Source organism: Ascidiella aspersa, chromosome 8 (genome assembly GCF_963924565.1).
Source record: "Ascidiella aspersa chromosome 8, kaAscAspe10.2, whole genome shotgun sequence".
NCBI lineage: Eukaryota > Metazoa > Chordata > Ascidiacea > Phlebobranchia > Ascidiidae > Ascidiella > Ascidiella aspersa.
In genome coordinates this window covers 7604423-7624625 of record NC_139454.1, presented here as the reverse complement: position 1 = coordinate 7624625, position 20203 = coordinate 7604423, and the positions used below count along the sequence as shown (strand labels likewise).

General features: G+C 36.7%; 1 protein-coding gene across 1 annotated transcript; it reads right to left on the bottom strand.

Annotated features, from left to right (window-relative positions):
* Positions 1 to 1032: 1032 nt before the first annotated feature.
* LOC146135609 (TBC1 domain family member 15-like) lies at positions 1033 to 20154 on the bottom strand. The gene is made up of 15 exons (XM_083394948.1): positions 19864 to 20154; positions 18893 to 18988; positions 18125 to 18252; positions 17261 to 17503; positions 16431 to 16565; positions 15423 to 15561; positions 14287 to 14493; positions 13149 to 13277; positions 12951 to 13054; positions 12280 to 12354; positions 11668 to 11804; positions 8676 to 8776; positions 6219 to 6416; positions 5501 to 5617; positions 1033 to 4302 (listed from the first exon to the last, which is right to left on the bottom strand). Exons 1-15 carry the CDS (start codon positions 19927 to 19929, stop codon positions 4174 to 4176), a joined length of 2004 nt encoding a protein of 667 aa, XP_083251074.1. The 5' UTR covers positions 19930 to 20154; the 3' UTR covers positions 1033 to 4173.
* Positions 20155 to 20203: the final 49 nt, after the last annotated feature.

Here is a 20203-nt window from a genome sequence, read left to right as displayed (position 1 = left end):
AATTTCCAGTTTTTCCCTCGATCAACGATAAAAGTTACATCTTTATATATATATTTGTCAACTCATTCCATGTGACAATATGCAAGGGCCGCAAAGACTCAGATTTTTTTGCGGTGAATTACTAATTACAGATTCGTCCTAGTTGTACAAAGAAATTAAACTGTAAGATTTAATACTAAAGGCTTTTAAGCATGGTCAATTAACTCACTAATGTGTAATAAGAAAAATGAAAAAAGGATCTTTAGTTTTTTACTTATTTTTTCTCAGGCTAGCTGCTGGCGACCAAGCGTCGAGACAGGCACAGAGTTGATTTTCCAGACCATTGCCGCAGACCGGTTATTATTTGCAATCAAGCACGCAAAAGGATATCCGCTCGTCGATTGGCCTGGCGTAATTCCTGACTTACGCGTCAACTTAATCACAGCATTAGTGTTAACCAGAGTCCGTTCACGGAGGCCCGGACCTTGGTTGCAGCGTAACTTTATCGTGGGAGCAGTTTTCGGGGATGTTGTACTTCAGGGCTACTGGGCGAAGGGTCATTAACCATCTAGGATTTGAGGGTTACCAATCGAAGAAGTCCATATGATTTAAAAATGTGTTAATAAGCCATGTTTACCATAAATATAGAACACTCTAAATCAGGGGCTCTTAAACTTTTTTTACCGCGGACCCGTAATTTTTGTTGGGGGCTCGCGTGGACCACGGTAGGCAAACAAATTTCAGCAATGACGTCATAAGTTTACATCACCATACAAATAGACTTCATAAATAGGCTGATTTCTGTCCAAAAATGTGAAAAGTGAAATGGAGTCCTCATACATTCAGTGCAAAACCGATTTATTTTCAATTAAACTGTTTTCTTTGGTAAATTGGTAACTTCTTCAATATACCGGTACACTAATATTTCAACAAGGCGATCATGGACCCCCTAAAACTAGTTCACGGGCCACCAAGGGGTCCATGGACCCCAGTTTAAGAATCCCTGCCCTAAATGAATGTTTTTTAACCTGGGCGAGAGTATTTCCTCAATGTTTACCTTTTTGTGTAGTAATTTTATAGTTACGTTACGCTTGGTGTAAATTCTGCCTTTATGCTGTCCTATGCTTTACAGCAAAATTACACACATGTGTAGTTTTGTATCTCAGTTCGTGATTTTGCGAATTGCAAGTTTTTAAGCTACCGATTTTTAAAGTTTACGTCACGTGTCTAGGCCACTTTAGGCACAAAAAGGGGACACAAGATACAGAACGTTTAAAAGGAGGGCGCGCTAGAGAAAGGGAAGGACCACTGCTTTAAATAAAATAACCGACGTTGCCCAAAGTTATACTGGCTATGTCGCCTTAAAAGTGATAGAAAAATCCCACTTTGCACCCTGCGTTGTTATATTCGCCTCAATCAATCATGTATCTTGATAGATAGCTGATGCGCAAATGCGAGAAAATTACATCTACTTTGACATTCAGAAAACAACACAGACGCTCTGTAACAATAAGATAACCATTAGCTCGAAGAATGCAAGCGACACAAATAAGCGTTTTAAACTAAACTGTTCACAGCACTAACCGACTTTCGCTTTAATCTAAAACATCTTCTCCCAACTCAAAAAAATATCGTCTCATTAAGCGTTTGGAAGTACATAATTTATTATTACACAATACGTCTTTAGGAATAACTAAGATGGAAATAAATTCGTCGTGCTATTTGAAAAAGATCACGTCGGACTGAAAGTAGTACAATAAGCGAACAGAAATAGAACCTAATATTTTTTTCCAACAGCAGTTGTTTACGAAACTCTCTATTACGTAACAGGCGCGATTATACTTCAACATTTCGAAAAAGCGAACAGGGGTAAAGTTTGTACAGTAAATAGGGGAAAACGAAAGGCATTGTTTAAATAATTAGGTTTCGTGTCAATAGTAAGCAGAGTATAGGGCAGTGGTTCTCAACAGGGGTGCCGCCCACTCTAGGGTGCCATTTTTAACGCTTAAGGGTACCGAGAGATATTTTATTAGGATTCCAAATTTTGGTCTGTTGGTAAGCTTCTTGGTATAATTTTTTGTGTGCGATTAAAAGTGCCAAAAAATTAAAGAGGTTTGTCGAACTTGTTGCACAGTTAAAGTGCTGTTTTAATCTGTTCTATTGTAACATTACAGTTAACCACTCAGCAAAAATAAGAGCAAGGGTTTTGCGAACTATTTATAATTTTTGTAGGGAACCGGAAGTCAAAAAAGGTTGCGAAACACTGGTATAAGTGAACACTGAAAAAGCTTTAAATATCATACACGCCCGCTTTTTGCGTTTTTGTAGAACGGCTCTATCAAGATGAAGGAAGCTTTTCACAGATGACATAATTTTAACTTAACAAGCTTTTTGTTGATTTTAAATCGTCTGGAAAACATGCAGGTGAAATCGCATAGGCGGAATGCGTGTTACAGTGGGCGGGCGAACACTGCCCCTATATAGAGTCAAGGTGAAGTTTTGTTTACCAAAAGGTAAGGAGGGCGTACAACTGGCACATTTCAGCAAACCGGGAAGAATAACCTTTCTCGTAGAATAGTTGGGCCTTGTTTTCGGAGCTTGGTTTCCGCAACGTGACAAAAATCTTGCTACATGGGCAGTAAGAGAAGGAGGGGCCTCACTGTTAACAGCCAGTTCATTCAATTATCCTACTAGCTTTTTTATCTATGTTTTGCTGCATTAGCGCCACCTGGCGAAAAGATGAAAAATTATTCAAGCACAAACAACATGCCCAATAAAACAAAGACATACAATACTATGAGATCCAATGCTGATCAGTCCCAATATTTGGGACAAAAGTTCACCAGCAAATTGTAACGCAGCTCTTAGACCCGCTTCGCTGGGTTTTCTTACGCCGCTGGTTTAACTTCAATATTAAATGTGGCACACACAAAAAATCATACTTCGCCGTTTGCAACAAGACCTGTTTTTGATCGTAATATAAAAACATTACACAAAATCTACAAAAAATGCGGTGAACACCCTTTAACATTACCTTAACTTGAAAGCGTATATTTAAATCAACAGACACAAGCAGAGGGTGGTCCTTGTTTAAAATGCTTATCGTTTTAGGGCGAATTCAGAGCCGCATAAAATTGCTTTCAAAATCGTTTCGGAAATACAAGTTTCAAACTTAAAATAACAAAATTAAGTGCAAACGAGGGATATGCCAGAGAAGCTGGTAAAAAGTTTGGTGGACAACTAAAGGTAGCGTATTTGTATAATAAAGAAAAAAGTTAGTCGAGTACAACCAACAAGTCGATTCTTTGGTTTTGCGATTACACTGATGTCACGTTTTTAATATGGTTACAGTAGGAAAGCGTTTCTGAAGTGTACTGAACTGACACTATGCTGAAACCTGAAACACTCTAGGGTTCGTAATGTACCGGTGTGCCGCGAGAAAGTATATTATTTGAGAACAAGCAAACTGTTTTACGTCGTCCGCAACGTTAGATGAAATAAAAGAAATTGACTTGAAATTAAGCAAACCAAAATGAACTTTTTCTTAAACTAATAAAGATTTGTCAGAAATTTGATAGTTGTAACGGAAAACAGATCGTCCAACGTTTTTAGCGTTTTAGTCTTGTGCAAACCAGATGAACGAAAGTCTATCTAAAACAGGGTGACTAACCGATTACAAGTTGTCCTATCACCGCACTGCAGAGTCAAATACAAGAAAAACTGATTTCTAAAAAAATAACAAAAATGTAACTACATTATAGCTGGCAGTAATTTTACCGATTTCAATTCGAGTGTAAAACATAATCAGATATGTTGGTTCGATTGTTCCGTGCGTATCTTTCAGCCATTTTCTATAGACAATAAAGCGTCATTCATTTCAGATTGGCCATAATTTTGAGGACTTTAGAGGTTTGTGCAATGCAACTGAATTAAAGGTGTATAAAAAGCCTTTGCATGGAAAACAAAAAAATTGGCCACAACCCGTTTAACACATCGAATCCTGGACACGTTTCCTTTCATTTAAGATTTGCACAAGATATACTAGCAACGTCGGTTTGACTGATGTTTTCTTTAGGCGGGAAACTGACCGAACAAAAAAGCCGCGTTTGCGAAGAGTTTGCCTTAACGCAAAAGCGATGACGTTTTTCATAAGAGGGGAGGACCGATTTCCTCTGCAAAGTAACCCAAGCGGGCCTAGAGGTCCAGAATGTCGCGCACGGAGTCGGGTAAGTCCCTTTTGCAGGTGGCCAGCTGCAGGTAAAGTCCCTCTGCCTTGCGAAGCGTGGCCTGAAGGTCGATGCTTGTCGACAAATCGTTGATGTGCTGTGAAGAGGCAAGTTAAATGACGGTAATGTTTAGCGAAAATGGATTGGGCTTGATAATGATTTGCAAAGCCAAAAAGGTCGAGTAGATCGACAGCATCTTGATTAAGACGTTTCGATACGAGCTTGTATCATCTTTAGTTAATGTGACACAAGTAAGTGTCGAAACGTTGTTAAGATGATGTCGATTTACTCGACCTTGTTGGCTTCAAGATTCATTATCGAGTTATTACAGATCCGGGCATAGTGCACCTTAAGTATTTAGTTGTATGTTGAGCGATGTACGGTATTTGAACAAAACGGCATTTTTTACTTGGGCTAAAAATATAATGTGGTTTAGTTGTCAATAAAAATGTACTGCTGTTTTAAAGAAAAAAATAGCGTGATATTGCTCATCAAAGGGTATCTTTTGGAAATATAAACGGATGGGTTATTTGGAAATGTTATACTTGGCCACTGAGAGGACTCATATTTCCTCTTTCTGTTTTTTAAACAATTGGTTTTGAAAACGTTTACATGCTGCTAGCTTTGCACTTTACAGGATTGCCGCATATTTTAAAGAATAAATCCAAAGACTTTGTAAAAGAGTTTAAAAAACTAAATCACTCGCCACGTTTTGAAAACAATTCGTAAACAAAACCGTGTAAATGTCATGGCAACACAATAACACATCAGTTAAGAGTTTTTTTTTTCATTTTCATATAAATTGATCTCCAACCCTTAAACAAGGTGAAAACCAGGCGCCCACAACGACTAAAATGCCATTTATTCGGTCAGCAAAGACAGCGCCCCAAGTAGTGTGAAAAATCAGCGATGCTGCCTAGAATTGAGCTCAGTGGCCAAGTAAGTTGGGCTACACCAGTGGTTCTCAACCGGGTGCCGCGGCACTCAACGGTGCCGTTTTTAACTTTCAAGGGTGACGAGATATATTTCCAATTTTTGTTCTATTGTTGAGCTTCTTCATACAATTTCTTTTGTACACTCAAAGTGCCAAAAATAGAAAGGTTTTCAATCTTGTTGCGCAGTTAGTGTGCTGTTTCAATCGCGTCTATTCTAACGTTACAGTTAATCACTCAGCAAAAATACGAGCGAGGGTGCCGCGAATTAACTATAACTTCTGTAGGGTGGCACAAGCCAAAAACGATTGCAAAACACTGGGCTACACGTTTAGAAATCCTTTTTTCGAACCACGATCCTACCTTTAGTATCTCTGTGAAGCCGCACTCATCTCGCATCAGGCTTTGCTTCTCCGTGTCAAGTATGGCAAGGCAGATGAGCAGATGGAAGTTTGTACACGGAAGACCGCTCCAAGTCACCTGACACAGAAAAATAATACAACACGAGTGATAAATAACCAACCAAACCAATCGGTGTTTTGCTGTTTTAACGTGCTTGTAAAGTTGATGGAACCAAACGTTTGTGCAAGCGCTGAAAGAGCTATTCAATTTAGCGAAAATTTATCAGTGTTGTAAACAAGTCTTTTCGAAGTAACGTAAGTCCTGGTCAAGACATTCGCAAAACATCTTTGTCCATGTCGAGTTGTTTTCAAACAGTTTAAGTCAAGTTAAAGTCATTGCCATACCAAGTCAAATCCAAGTCACACCATTGTCTTTTAAAACTAATGTAAAACTCACAAAATCGGCGAATACATTCCATTTGGAGCAATGCAGACATCAAACGCGAAACTCATAGCAAATTACGATTTTTTTGTTTAATAATTGACATTAACCCAATTTTATGAAAAAACATCTAATGAAAGCATTAAAACTTTCGCTTACCATTAAGGTCAAGTAATTTTATTCTATTAAGTCGAGACTTATTTTTGCAAACAGAAAATAGTTCAAATTCAACAAAATCGCCACCACAAGACCGAAAATTTCAAACAAATAAAAAATCCGGAAAAAACATCCGACGTACCTCCCAAAGCGTCTGGATGTCGTCGAAGGTGAACTCGCGCTTGAAACGGATCAGGAGCCAGCGGAAGCAAAAGTAGAGGTTGGAGGATTCCTTGTCGACCAAGTGATCCCAGAACTTTGGGTCGAGGAACTGGATGAGGACGCGCAGGTTCTTCAGCTGCGTCTTCATGCCCATCTGGTTCACGTCGAAGTTGTGTTGCTGGAAAAGGAGGAATTGGAAATAGGTGAGAGGAGAGTTGGAGAAGATAACGGTAGAAACAGCGTTAAGGACAAATCGTTCGCGATGTAACTATACCAGTGGTTCTTAACTTTTTTACTGCGGATCCCTAGCATTTTTTTGCTTCGCGTGGAACACGGTAGGCAAGAAGTTTTCAGAGATGACGTCATCAATTGATGTCACAATAGAAATATGCTAATTTCGAAATGTGACAGTTAAATCTAAATACATTCAGTGCAAAACCGCTTTATTTTTAATTTAACTATTTTTTTTTTAAAAGTTATTACTTCTGTAATATGCACTAATATTTTCATGGACCCCATGACCACCAAGTGGTCCACGGATCCTAGTTTAAGAATCTATAAAATATACGGTGCCGAAAAGTGTGCACCAAATGACGCCGCAGGCTTACCGAGTCGTCGACCAATGGTGCAAGCAAGGCAGGCTGGAAAAACAACTATAGCCTGTAGTAAAGTAAGATTCGAACTTACGACCTCCGGCCGTGCCGGGATTGTCGGTTAAAAAGCAGCTTCAGAAGGGCTAGGGTACAATTGTTGAACACATATGTGTGTCTTTTATCACTTTAAACAGGATTAAAACTGATTTTGTGAAATAAATTTAGACACTTTAAAGAAAATGTAACGGGTATTGCCAAAGACATAAATCAGGTCGCAATTTCTCATTTATTGAAATTACTCATGTCAACAATAAAATAACTAAACCAGTTTTCGTGTTGAAGTTTTCACAAAAATGGATCGTGTACACAAAAATAAAAATAAACGACCTTCCAAGGTGATCAGGGACCATCAAGTTGTTAACGCGTATTAACTTCTAATAAATAGGTCGGGGAGAAGTGAATCTGAAGCAGTAATGCAATACACATACAATAATTTTTGTCGAGCTGTAGGATTTACAAATACAAAAAAGCTGTCTAATTTGCCACCCTTTAAACGGCGCACACTTTATGTAGTAACGCTAAAAATGAGTTACAAAAAGTCAACATTGAAGGGTGCACTGATCCTAACGCAACTTTTAGCGACTATTATAGCCTGAACACTGGACCGGTGTTTTGATTTTTAACGTATCTACAGAAATATGAAAATGACCAAATGTATTAGGGGCCGCTAATATGTCACTTGTTGTCGCTTTTCCCACCCCCAAGTCAGCACTGACCCCCGCTTTAAAAGCAGAGGTCCTACCTGGTAGTGCAAAAAAGGCAAAAATAGTGCTTAAAGTGGCCTAAAATTGACACATCGGCATTCCGTAGGTCAGTAAAACTGGCAGGCAAATTTTCATACATTCAAGCAAAAAGGAGGGCTCTTTGGTTTTATTCAAGCTTTGAAAGGGCATTTCGTGACCGGAGATAAGGGAATGTGGGCGAGTGGGCGAAAGTCAACCCTTTTAAGATAACATCAGCAGGCATATGAGCTGTCGTCAGGTCGACTGAAAACAACCTCATTACAGACGGAAAAAATCGCCAGAACTTTCCGCTAAAAAGGCGAGAGTGGAACTAAACGCCGGCAGACTGTTTTAAGCATAATTTTCCAACATTATTTAGCGTCAAAATAGTTCGTCAAGCACAATACACAAAAATCGGCGAAAAAAAATAATGTTTGGCCGACATAAATAGATAAAAAAATACTAAAAACGCGATGTCCAATAATATCGCAAGGCGTCAGCAAAAATGGAGGAAAAAATCAAGAAACAAAATTTTACTAGTGCCAACAATATATAAGTAAGTTTTGCTTCCACTATGTCCAACAATCTTTTGAGGTTAAGATACGGACTACAGCCATAAGAAATAACAAAAACGTTGGAGTAAAACACAGTTCGGAATAAGATCAAAATAAGTCTAGTACCTTATAATAGTTGTAATACCGTCTAAATTAGAATAAGACCTAAATGGCCAGAATCAGGCCTAAACCCCAAACCAAACCCCTAAGTACATCACTTACGGTCCTAATAGTTTCAACCCTAACTCATGCTCGGTGCCAAAACAGCGGCGCCCTAACGGCGCCATTCAAACTAGGGCGCCCAAACTTCGACACCAAAACGACCGATCGTACCATAGCCTATTCCTACAGCTAGTTTCAGAGGTTATTTTGGCCAAACATTTTGGCAAACTCCCGTTTATCACAACAATGCCCACAAATTCTTGGTGGAGAACAGAATACTACTTCCGTTTACCACAAAAAATAAACATTCTCAAAAAAAATTAATAAACGTATAATAAACGCTTACCACGATGTTCATGAACCCGACGAAACACCAGAAGGCGTCCACTTCGCTTCCCATTACCTCGAGAATGGGCGATAAGAGGTCGCTCATGCCTTGTACGTAACCTGCACCACACGACAAAAACTTAAAATACCTAACCAGGGATGTCCGATAATATCGGATCGGACTCGTGAGCCGATACTAAGTGGTAGTATCGCTACTCGTCCGATACTAGGGTGGTATCGAAGCTAAATCGATAGCAATAAAATTTGTGCATTTCTGCCATGTTTTGCTTTCTAACGTAAAAACTCCCACTTTTAAAAGCAAATTAAATAAATATTACTTAAACACAAGATAAATATTCCTATTAACGCAAAATAAATTATAAATTAATAACCTCAAAAAAATTATGATTGTTCTTAAAAATTTGTTCAATTTATCTTATTTGATGATAGTTGTGATGTAGTATCGGACCGCAATATTTTTTATCCAAATATCGGTTTTGGAATGAAATACCGCGCATTAGTTTGCATTAATTCCATATTCCATATGAAGTTCAAGTCAAAATTGGTATCTATGGACTCAAATCAGTGGTTCTCCGCCGGGGTGCCACGGCGCCCTGGTGTGCAAGTTTTAATGCTTAAGGGTGCAGATATAGGTATTTGAGAATTTTTAAGAATCTGATTTTTGCTCAATTGATAAGCTTCTTCATACAACTATTTGTGGACAATTAGAGACCATTATATGAAATGAAATTTTTCTATACGTTTTAAGTTGTCTAGTTCCATTCATAGTGACATTTCAGTAAAACACTAGAAAAATTCCAGTAGGGGTGCCTAAAATCTACTTAGTTATTTGAGGGGAGAAGAATATCAAAGTCCATACAGAAGTAGGAATCATTTTGAAGATGTTGAAAATAAATAAATAGAGTTGATATTCTTATTACGTCTAATACAACCTCCAGCAATATGTTCTTAAACAGTTATTGTCAGCGATTTAAAACATTTTTTTTACCTTGTAGTATATATACATTTTAGTCTGCCGTAAGTCATAAAAGGTTGACTTAAATGGTGACCCTTCGACGGAAGCGCTTGTATCGAAGTGATTGTTTCTTAACTGTTATGTCACTAAAACTTCAAGTCAACGTCGTTGAAAACAAGTTTTGAATACATTCGCCCTTTTAAGTCTGGCCGGTTCATAGGTTTAAGACAAAAACATCCTCAATAGGACAATAGGGTTTCGCCGAGTCAGTTTAAGACCTAAAGTCATCATTTTGCATACACCAGGGTCCAGGGGTCAGCAAACTGCGGCGCGCAGAGTTAATTCTACCGGCCCGCTTCCTTAATAAAACTTTTAGACTAAACGAGATTTTACTTAAGCAACAACAGTTCGTTTGCATTTCCTTCGTATGACGATAATTCAATTTGACACAAATTGTTATATAGAAACCGCATTCGTCAGGCCCTGCAGTTATCCGGCGCTTTATGAAAAAACTTGGTGACCACTGCTATACACAATGCTGAAAACGCTGACGTTGTTACGAATGTGAATGACTTAAACTTTGTTTGAGGTAAAGCCTTACACATTGTTATTATTATGTTCTTCGTCAAACCTCGGCCTATTTCGATCGAACGTCCAATCGAAATGTTTATGCAATGGTTTTCGGCGTGTTTTCTCATATTACAAATTTGTGCGAAAATTACCAAAAAAAAAAATGAAAACACAAATTGCCGAGTAAAGACAAAAACACTACTTTATAGCAGGGGTTCCCAACCGGGGTGCTGCAGCGCCCTGGTGTACCATTTCTAATGTCAAGGGTGCCGATATTTGAGAATTGTTTTAAGAATCTGATTTTTGCTCAATTGGTAAGCTTCTTAATAAAACTATTTGAGTACGATAAGAGACCATTATGTCAAATGACATTTTTCTACATGATTTAAGTTGATTGAAAATCAAAAAAAAATACGAAAATTCCAGTCAGGGTGCCGAAAATCTATTTATCATTTTTGAAGAGTTTTTTTCGTAAGCCATAAACCGTTGAGAATCACTGCTTTATAGTATTCATTTTTCTATTTTAAAGAAGGATCCCTCAACATTCGCTATTCAACTACAGACTGAGCTTTTGAAACCAGGAAGTTTTGGACAATAGTCAGCTTCTAGTCAATCGAAACCTCTGGCCTAGAACGGCGAACATTTATACAAAAATTCAAAGGAAAAGACTTCGGCCAGTGTTGAGAACAATAGACAAGAGAGAATTGCGCAAACGATTTTAAAAGCTTGAAATCATTGCAGATGAGTCGGTGGCAACTAGATGTTTTGGTAGAAAATTAGAATGATTTTGATGAGATACTATATTGTGTGCGCCTGTCAACGAAGTCCAAAGAAACTTTATTTATTTACGACTGACCATAATTAATAATTTGGCAAAGCTAAGCCTACAATTATAAAGTATAGCGAAAAACGTTTTAAATGCAATATTGCCGTGCAAATATGCTAAAAAAACAAGAACATAAAATGTGTTTTTTTTTAATTCTGTTATTTTCAAGTATATTCGCGAAACCTCTGCAAACCTTTTACAGGCCCCTTTTGGGGTTCTCGAAACCCTGATTAAGGATCATTGCTTCAAGCAAAAAGTCACCAAACTTATTTTTTATGAACCGTTAAGATTTACGATTGCGGGCCGGATATAAAACTTTGTGCCCAACCTAAGTAGCTTGATTATATCATTAAACGAGGGAAATATTAAACAACGATAATTATACAATGAAACTCGAGTGAGTCCTAATTATCTTGCAAGTTAAAATTTCGTCAAAATTTAGTTTTAAACTGCAACCGACATCCTTTCCGCTGCACTTCATATTTAGGAAATATGCAAAGGGAAGGATTAATTAAACGTTTCGTGGCCGTAGCTTGTATTGAAGGAGTCAAACTGACACAATATTTACAACGGTTGGCCTCGCTACCAACAATAGCGGCCCATGCTTTTACATGTGAATTAATAAAAAATTAACCTCACCCAAGTCAAAGTTGTGCATTACGTAGGTCATGAGAATGTCGTTGAGCAGCTTCAGGCTGACATTTTCGTTGCCCTCGTAAAAGATTCGCGTTCGATCTGTGCGCGCCACGTCCTTTTCGATCAGACACTTGTTGTCTCTGCAACGTGGAAACACTTTTTGTGGTATGCGGTGATAGAATTTGCCAAAACTCGAGCATCTTTCCTCTATTTTTCGTGTTTGTTATGTAACGAAATTTATACATTTTCCTGCACAAACTAAGCAATCCCTTGTCGTTTTTTTTTGTAAATTTCCCTGTTATTTTTGGTTATATCACACAATTTTAAATATTTGACTATTTCAAATCTATTGCAAATTTTTTTAACCTTAATAACACCACTTTATCTTGTCCGGCTTATACATGGTTGTCTTGAAAATTACCAAATCTCGTAAATGTTCCAATCTCTTTTGCGTCAATAGTAACTTGTCTAACTAAATAAACCAATACAAACTAATCGCATAGATGGAACCTTTTTAGAGACCGGTCGAAATTCGCCAAACTTGGCAATGACTGGTTCTGGCGAAAATAATGTGGCCAATCCCACTAAAACACTTTTCGACCTATCATAGTTTACCTGATAGCCGAAAATCTCGACTCTTGGTCGGCGTTAATCGACTTCCACTGAAGCTTTATGCGGTAGTAATCCTCCCTGGAAAATAAGCGAAGGGTTTTATTGAATCCAGGTGTAACCAACACTAAATGAGGTAGATAACAAGATAACAAGTGGTGCTGCAACGTAAGCGAATTGTGGACGACAGTTAGGAACGTCCGTTGATGTCGGATTGGCGCTGATATCCAATGTTAATGCTCGTCCGACGATAGGGTGCTATCGGTGCCTATCCGACACCAAATTGATAAAACGGATTTGAGCAAAGTTTTGCGATTCAACCTATTTCTCCTTGGAAGGTCAATTTATCAAACAATAGTAAGTTAACAAATCATTAAACGTTGAATCAATTTTGGCGTGCATCAAAAAAATGACTGTTGAACGTTTCAATTACATAAATCTTCCTTTTGTAGCAGAGTAATACTGTTTTTGGAATCAGATCTGACCGTAATATTTTATATCTTAAATAAAGGGTAGTATTTTGTAACTGATTTAGTATTTTTTTTTTAGGTTTTGAAATAATTGTGCATCGGATATCTCTAACAAGAGTTCCGTTGTTATTAAAATTTTAACTTGTGGTTTAATCCAGGTCTCGATAAGTTACTATACATATCGGACAAGGCAGCTAGGAGTCTTACTCTTTTTCTTTCTTGTGAGCCTTGATTTCTGCTTGCGTTTTGTCCCAGTGAAAATAGCCAAGTAGGTACTTCCACACTTCCTTGCGAAGAGGGGGTTCGACTCCCTTCAAAAAAAAGAATATGTAATTTTCCCTTTGATTGGTTATTTACTTTAAAAAATATCTAGTTTGTTATAAGTTGGGTGATTAAGATACATACCCCTCTAAAAACGGCCTGTTTTATTTCTTCCACATTTGTAATCCTCCCCTCGGCATCTTTGTGCCCATTCCAAAACTCAACTTCGATGGGGTTTGTCCGTGGTGGGTCACTTCTTGGCCCCAACTGGGCCTGGAAAATAAAATAAAAGAATGATGATAAATTCAAGACATTACCACAGGTGTAATTTATTTATAATATAACATTTGCTGGTATATGCGGTGGCTATCACGAGATATGTAAAAGCAAGCTCTTTGCTTTGTTTAGTTGTGAACTACATTCTTTCTAAAAAAAGTTTTTTAATATTAATAATAACGACAACATAAACGCGGTATGTTGGAGGGGTGGTGGCTTCCGTCCTTACTTTGATTTAGGAGTATAGATGAAATTTGAAACTGACAAGACAACTTTTTGCCAGGGAACACAACTTTGTGTTTTTTATTATAGAAACGTATCTTAATAAATAAGCAACGTAATAATGAGCTGAGCTATACTATTCTACATGATCAGGGTCAGAATCATGGGTCTAGTTATCGAATTATGTTTAATTGAACCACAGCAATATATCGGCAAATGCGTTAACCCAGGATAAATTTATTTTTTTTGAATACCAATTGTTTTCCACTGAAATGACAGGAAACCCAATAACAACCTGAAAAAAAAAAAAAAAAAAAAATCAAAAAAGACACAAAGTTCAGTTCCAGCTATGGATTACTGGGATTTCGGCATTGCAGACTGTTTTGAAATGAGCACCGCAAAAGATGTTTATATAGTTGTAATTGAAATGATTGTAGCAGCTTGAGAAGCGCACCGCTTCGAAAAAAAAAATCGTTCAGCAAGGTGTTCAACTTGAAGCGGTGCGCTTCTTAAGCTATTATAAAATTTTAGAACTTTTATTGTCGGCATTAGTTGTTCTGTTGGAGGGCAAGATTCTGTTGTGGAAACACATACTAAGCTTAATAGAAATGATTCTATTATTTTCTGAATTAAGATTATTTACTCATTGCAGTTTTGTCAAGCACCGAAAATTAAAGTTTTGTCAAAATGAGCACCGAATTACTATATGCACTATAAAATTTATATATTTTTCATTGAAATTGTAACATTTATTTTCTTTTCCAAATAAAGATTCTTTACTTACACATGTGATGACTTCAAACCCCCCGGTTGTGTCATCGGGTCTTATGCGGATACGACCGGAGCCGACAGCTTCGGTTTCATCCTCGTTCATGACTGCTGCCCTCTGGTGGGCGGGTCGGGTGTGAGGGGTCACCTCTGCCGGGTTCAACATGTCCTGGAGGAAGTTCGTGACTTTGGAGAAGCCGCTCAAGGCAGAGGTCATTGGATCCTAAAGAACAGAATATAAATCAGGTCTGTGGAGTAGGAGTCGGGACTCGAGGAATCGGCTTGTTTTGCTGGAGTCGGACTCGAGTAAGACCACATAAAACTACCCGAGTATGACATGCACATGCGCAGTACCAAACTTTTTAACCAATATGGCCCCAAACCTGAAATTGTAAAGGTGGATAGCATATGGTGTAATATTTTCCAACCATGTTATGTGAGTGAGAGAATGATACAACACCCCTGTAAGTGAATTGCTGAATATCAATGTTATTTTAGTTAAGTAAATTGGCTGAATACAAGCTGTAGAGTCAGGGCCCAACTCGGGACTCAACAAAATCACACATTTGACCGGAGTCGGACTGGGTTTATTTTTTTGGTCAGAGTCGGTTATTTTTAACCGAATGCGCAGCCCTGATATAAATAACATCACTTGATTACTTTAAGCTTGTTTAAAGCGAAAACCTAATAACTGTACAGAGAGGTGGAATAATCATTTGAAAACAGATTATGATATGTAATGACGGTGCAATTGTGGAAAAATAGGTGGAGTAAGTTAAAACTAACATTGTTCTACTCGCTTTAAATCACATTAGTTACTTGACAGTGATCTCACATCCAGTTTTAAATCATACCATAAAGTAATTATGGATATCCCATACTTTATATTTTTTCTGATACAATAGCCAATATTTTAAGTAAAAAGTAGGCTCCACGTGTACTATGTGAACAAAACAAAAAACAAAAATGTAATACCTATGATTTAACATGATTTGCAGTAATTTAAAAAAATGTATTTTTTAATGAAATTTTCTTATCAAACTGTAAAAACGGCAAATTTATTGCCTATAAAACGTTACTTGCAAATAAACCATGTTGTTGTACAATACATGGAAAAAAACATCTAATTTAAAATCTAGGAAAACCTTATACCTGCATTATTTTTTTGGCCAAGTTTCCTGGATGCTGCCTTGGACTGACTTCCCCAAACAAGTTTAGTTCGTCAAAAGACTGAGCCAGGGCATTTGGATTGTCTGTGAGAATCTCAATAGTTCTTGGGTACTGTGTGGATCTGCAAATACAAGTATGGCATTGTGTTATACTACATACAGAGCAATACCATTAAGCAGTGGTACTTTTATCTTGTGTTGCCTAGGAAATGCGTGTTGGACTTGAGACACATCCAGAAATATAAATTTTATTTATTTATATGTTGTTTTAGAAAATTGATCAGTGCAGTTATCGCATAACAATCAGTTTTAAGGCATATGTGATTGAAAAATAATAGAGAAAGCATTTACTATTGCAATTGAATTTAGATATAAGAAAAAATCACTGTGTGATGCCTTTGCAAATTTGAAAAAAAACTAGGGAGTTTTATAGAGCTTGAAAACCACAGTCATAGACTTTACAACTAGTTTAAAAGCCAAACAGTAAACATATGGAAGGATTATCTTTCCTTTTGAAAACACATATATTTAACAAGCTTGTTAGATTGAAGCTTGTCATAACACAGACATGACCTCACATATATGGGTAGAGTTATGACTTACACTCAAGCTTGTGTTTGGAAAACACAGTTGGTAGAGTCTATACAACCATGTTTTATTATCAAGCTGCATTTCAGCCTCATATGCAAGTGGTAGATAGCAAGTAGGGGCACATAACCACGGGCAAAAAAACATATTTATACAGCTAGTTCCATAGAGAAGTAATACCAGTAAATTTTGCAATGTAAAAACAAGATAGCCCTAAAAGTTATAAGTTTATGGATTGACCGAGTATTGCTCATCCAGCAGACAATGATGGCGTCTTGTATAGGACGTCAAAATGTTAATTGTTTATAAGAAAACTGCTGGATGAGCAATACTGGGTTATATGCCTGACAGCAATAGCTTATTGTATAAATTAGTTAGCAAGTATCTATATTATTTAACTCACGGTGCAGTTGGTACAAAGGTCTCCAGGACTTTGATGAACTTCTTGCATCCTCCGTGATGAAAGTGAAGAGCAGGTAATGTTCCACCATCACGCATCTCCATGACGATGTAAGGCCAACCGACCGTCTTGTCTGACCTGGTGAACAAAAAGGCGACACATAAAGAAAAATATGTAGAAGCAAAATATGTATGTTTCCAACATAGATGCATTGGTCAGTGTTGTAAACAAGTCATTTCAAAATGACTGAAGTCCCAGTCAAGTCAGTTGTAAAATAACTTAGGTCCAAGTCAAGTCATTTGTAATACAACTTAAGTCCAAGTCAAGCCATTTTCAATAAATCACAGTCAAATCCCAGCCAAGCCATAATTATAACAAGTCAATCTCTTGTCAAAGACCTTGTCATGAAAAGTAAACATTGAACTATTAAAATTGGTAAACCAGCTTGATTTTGAGCATTAAAACAACAAAAATATAACAAAATATGCAACATATGGCAAGCAAATTGCATTTATGCTGAAAATTAAGACATATGTATATCCAAACTTACTGCAAACACGTCATTTTAACCCAAGTTATTTGTCCAAAAGATTTAAGTCAAGTCAAGTAATTTTGCCCAGAAGACTAAAAACAAGTAAGTAATTTAAAAACAGTGACTTAATTTAGTCAACTCAGTCATTACAACATTGGCCAGGTACAAGAAATTTCTTTCAGCTAGCAATAAATAAAGTAATAAAAAAATATTCCTGTTTGACATAAGGTATAAAAACAAGGAAAACTTTTGGCAATGTTTTGCATAAATATAATAATGGAAAATATATCAGTTAAATTACCTTTTTATGAGTTTTATTTCCTGTAATGTCACCGAAAAGTCATATTTTGGGGAAGGCTGTTCCTCAGGCGACGAAACCGAAGTGACAGGATCCATGTCGATTTCAAATGAATCGTTACTCATTGAGTTGTTTTTCGAGTGCTGAGCATTGTTGACAACTGTCCAGTCGGGGTCCGATGACTCTTTCTGCTCCGGCGAAACAGGTGGACACCTGTCTTCGGGAGTTATCACTTGACCAGTTGAACTGTAACACAAATATTCAATCAAAACTAATTATTTAATTAAATATGGTATTATGAAGTGATCTGCAAAGAAGAGCCACTTAGAGAAAGAAAATCATGAAACATTAAATTCTAATTATGGTTCTTCTGAAAAAGCTTCCGATAAAACCGTCATTGTTTGGTTACCTATTAGGGTGACTTCTTTTGGGCAATAGATAGCAACTTCATGGATAAAACATTGAAAACTGGCCAACAATTTTTGTATAGGCCAAGCTGATTGTTTAATAAAAGCTTTGACAGAAAGAACCATTTCTGATTGAAAAATGACTGGCAGCAACAATATATTCAATTAGCGATTTGTAATGAATTTAGTAACTTCATAGTGATCCACCGGTTCGGACATAAAGAACAAAAATAGTTTAAAAATAAACCTCCGCACACAGAGATTACAACTAATTTTATTCTTGATTACAACTGATTTTTAAATCTTGTGGAAAACTAGGAAGATTTAAAAAAATTAGGCTATAATCAAATAAACATTTGTTATATATATTTATTTTACCTTAATAAACTAATTTTTTAAAAGATTTAGCTTGTATATATTTATAGCAAAACACCAGCACACTAGCCATTATAAATCCCACCAGTTAGCACCATATCCAACCACAGCGCTAGATGAGCCACTGAGGACTTGAGTGTCATGTTCATTTTCTTCAACTGATTCTGATGTGGCTGTTTCTGTTGGTCTCCATTCCAACACAGCCCTGGTGTCCTAAAAACAATCAGTTGAGTATTACTACAGAGTTAATTTTTGATAGATTTTTAACTGTAACTGGTGACCTTAGTGAAACCTGCACACACATATGTGTGTTAACCACTGTGATCTAGCCCTTCTGAAGCTGCTTTTTGACAAACGATTATGGCTTATGTATATTTCCTTTTTGACCAACGATTACGGCTTACGTATCATTGGTAGCAACAGTCCCAATATGACTGGAGGTCGCGAGTTCGGAGTCGTAATAAACTTAGACAGACATGCCGTCGCCTTATGGACCAACGCCTTACTTAGCCATACCTACCCATAACACTACAGTCAACAGTGTAAAAAACAGCTATTTTTTGATAAAATAAGAGATTATCTTATTTGAGTTGCATGTAACTATTATTCTTAAGTTTTCGGAAAAAGTCGTTGTGTCACAGTTGCACTATTAAATATAGCCAAGAACTTTTTGGCAGAATCTGGCTTTGATTAATTTAAAACGTGTGTAAGCATAACAATCTAAGCTTCACTAAGGCAAAATATGGTTGTTTTACTAGTGCATGCTGTATTTTTTCACGCAAAGTTAGGTTCTTCATTGTTTTTAGCCTTAACATTTTATCACGTATATAATATACAATCAAGTAAACTTTACCTCATCCAAAATGCGGAGTGTCCCTCCAATTATTTTATCATCATCGTTTACTGGATTGTAGAAATGTACAAACACACCATCCTTTTCAAAAGCAACCTGCATTGATAAATTTAGCTCAATTATGAAAAAGGGTTTTTTATAAGCACTAACATTTTAATTACCGACTTGGGTAATTTTCATCACATGATATGCAGCCCAAAAATCCTGTTATATGCGCCTGTTTTTATATCTTGATATATCATTGATAAAATGCCTGGCTGCAACATTATATTGATAAATTTATAATATTGGAAGGCAGAGGTTCTTAAACAGTGCGTAGCGACGCCCTGATATATCGCTTAAATTTCTTAAGGGCATTACATAATGATTCCGTTTTGTGTTCAAAAGTAATTGTGTTAATAGAAAGCTTACAGATATTGTTATACCATGACATGTGCATTGGAACTTATTATTACATACAGTGCAATTGCTTTGCACAAACCAATAAATAAATAAATTGGCTTTGGAGTAATATACCAATGAAATTTAGTAAAATTTCTATCAATAAACCAGATTGGAAACTTTGGCTATTGCACTGGGAGATGTTTTTACAGCCTTAATTTGCACAGTTGTAATGAAGTTAACTGCTAAAACTTGCACACAGGTGCAACAGTAAATTTTATTACTTATGAATTGCTGGGCAAGAAATGAATAATTACATGACACCAGAATTAAAACTGAAGTTTTGCACGTCTGATAGACTTTTTGCGGCTGAACACATTTTAATGCGACTTTTGATAAATGTGTGGCTACAGCAAACAAACCATTGCAAAGTTGACAGTAAAAATAGTTTAAAAACCACTGTTAAAAAGATATAGTTTTTCAGCAATTAATGTCTGACACCATTATGTACAAAATAAATATTAATACAAGGGTTAGTTTACTGTCAAAACAATATTGTTATCTCAGAATCAATCAACTAAACAACTTACGGTCTGATCCACTTTAGACATTTGTTTTGAAAGCTGCTTACTCCACAAATAAGCGGAGGATTCCATTGTGGATGCGGCGTTAGGTGTTAATTCCTTACTATCAGTTATATAGTCAGTCTGTTGGGATTTATCGAAGTATTTCTGTTTAAAACAATTTAGTAAAAGTTGATTTTGAATATAAAGACAATGCTATAGTTGTTAGGTTTGTCAAATATACAAATACTGATATATAAAGGCTATGGAATAATATTGTTTACTAGTTTCACTGAAAATTCCGCTAAAATATAAAACGCCTCGCCGTTACAACTTACAATACTGTTCAGAAAAATATGTCATTTGC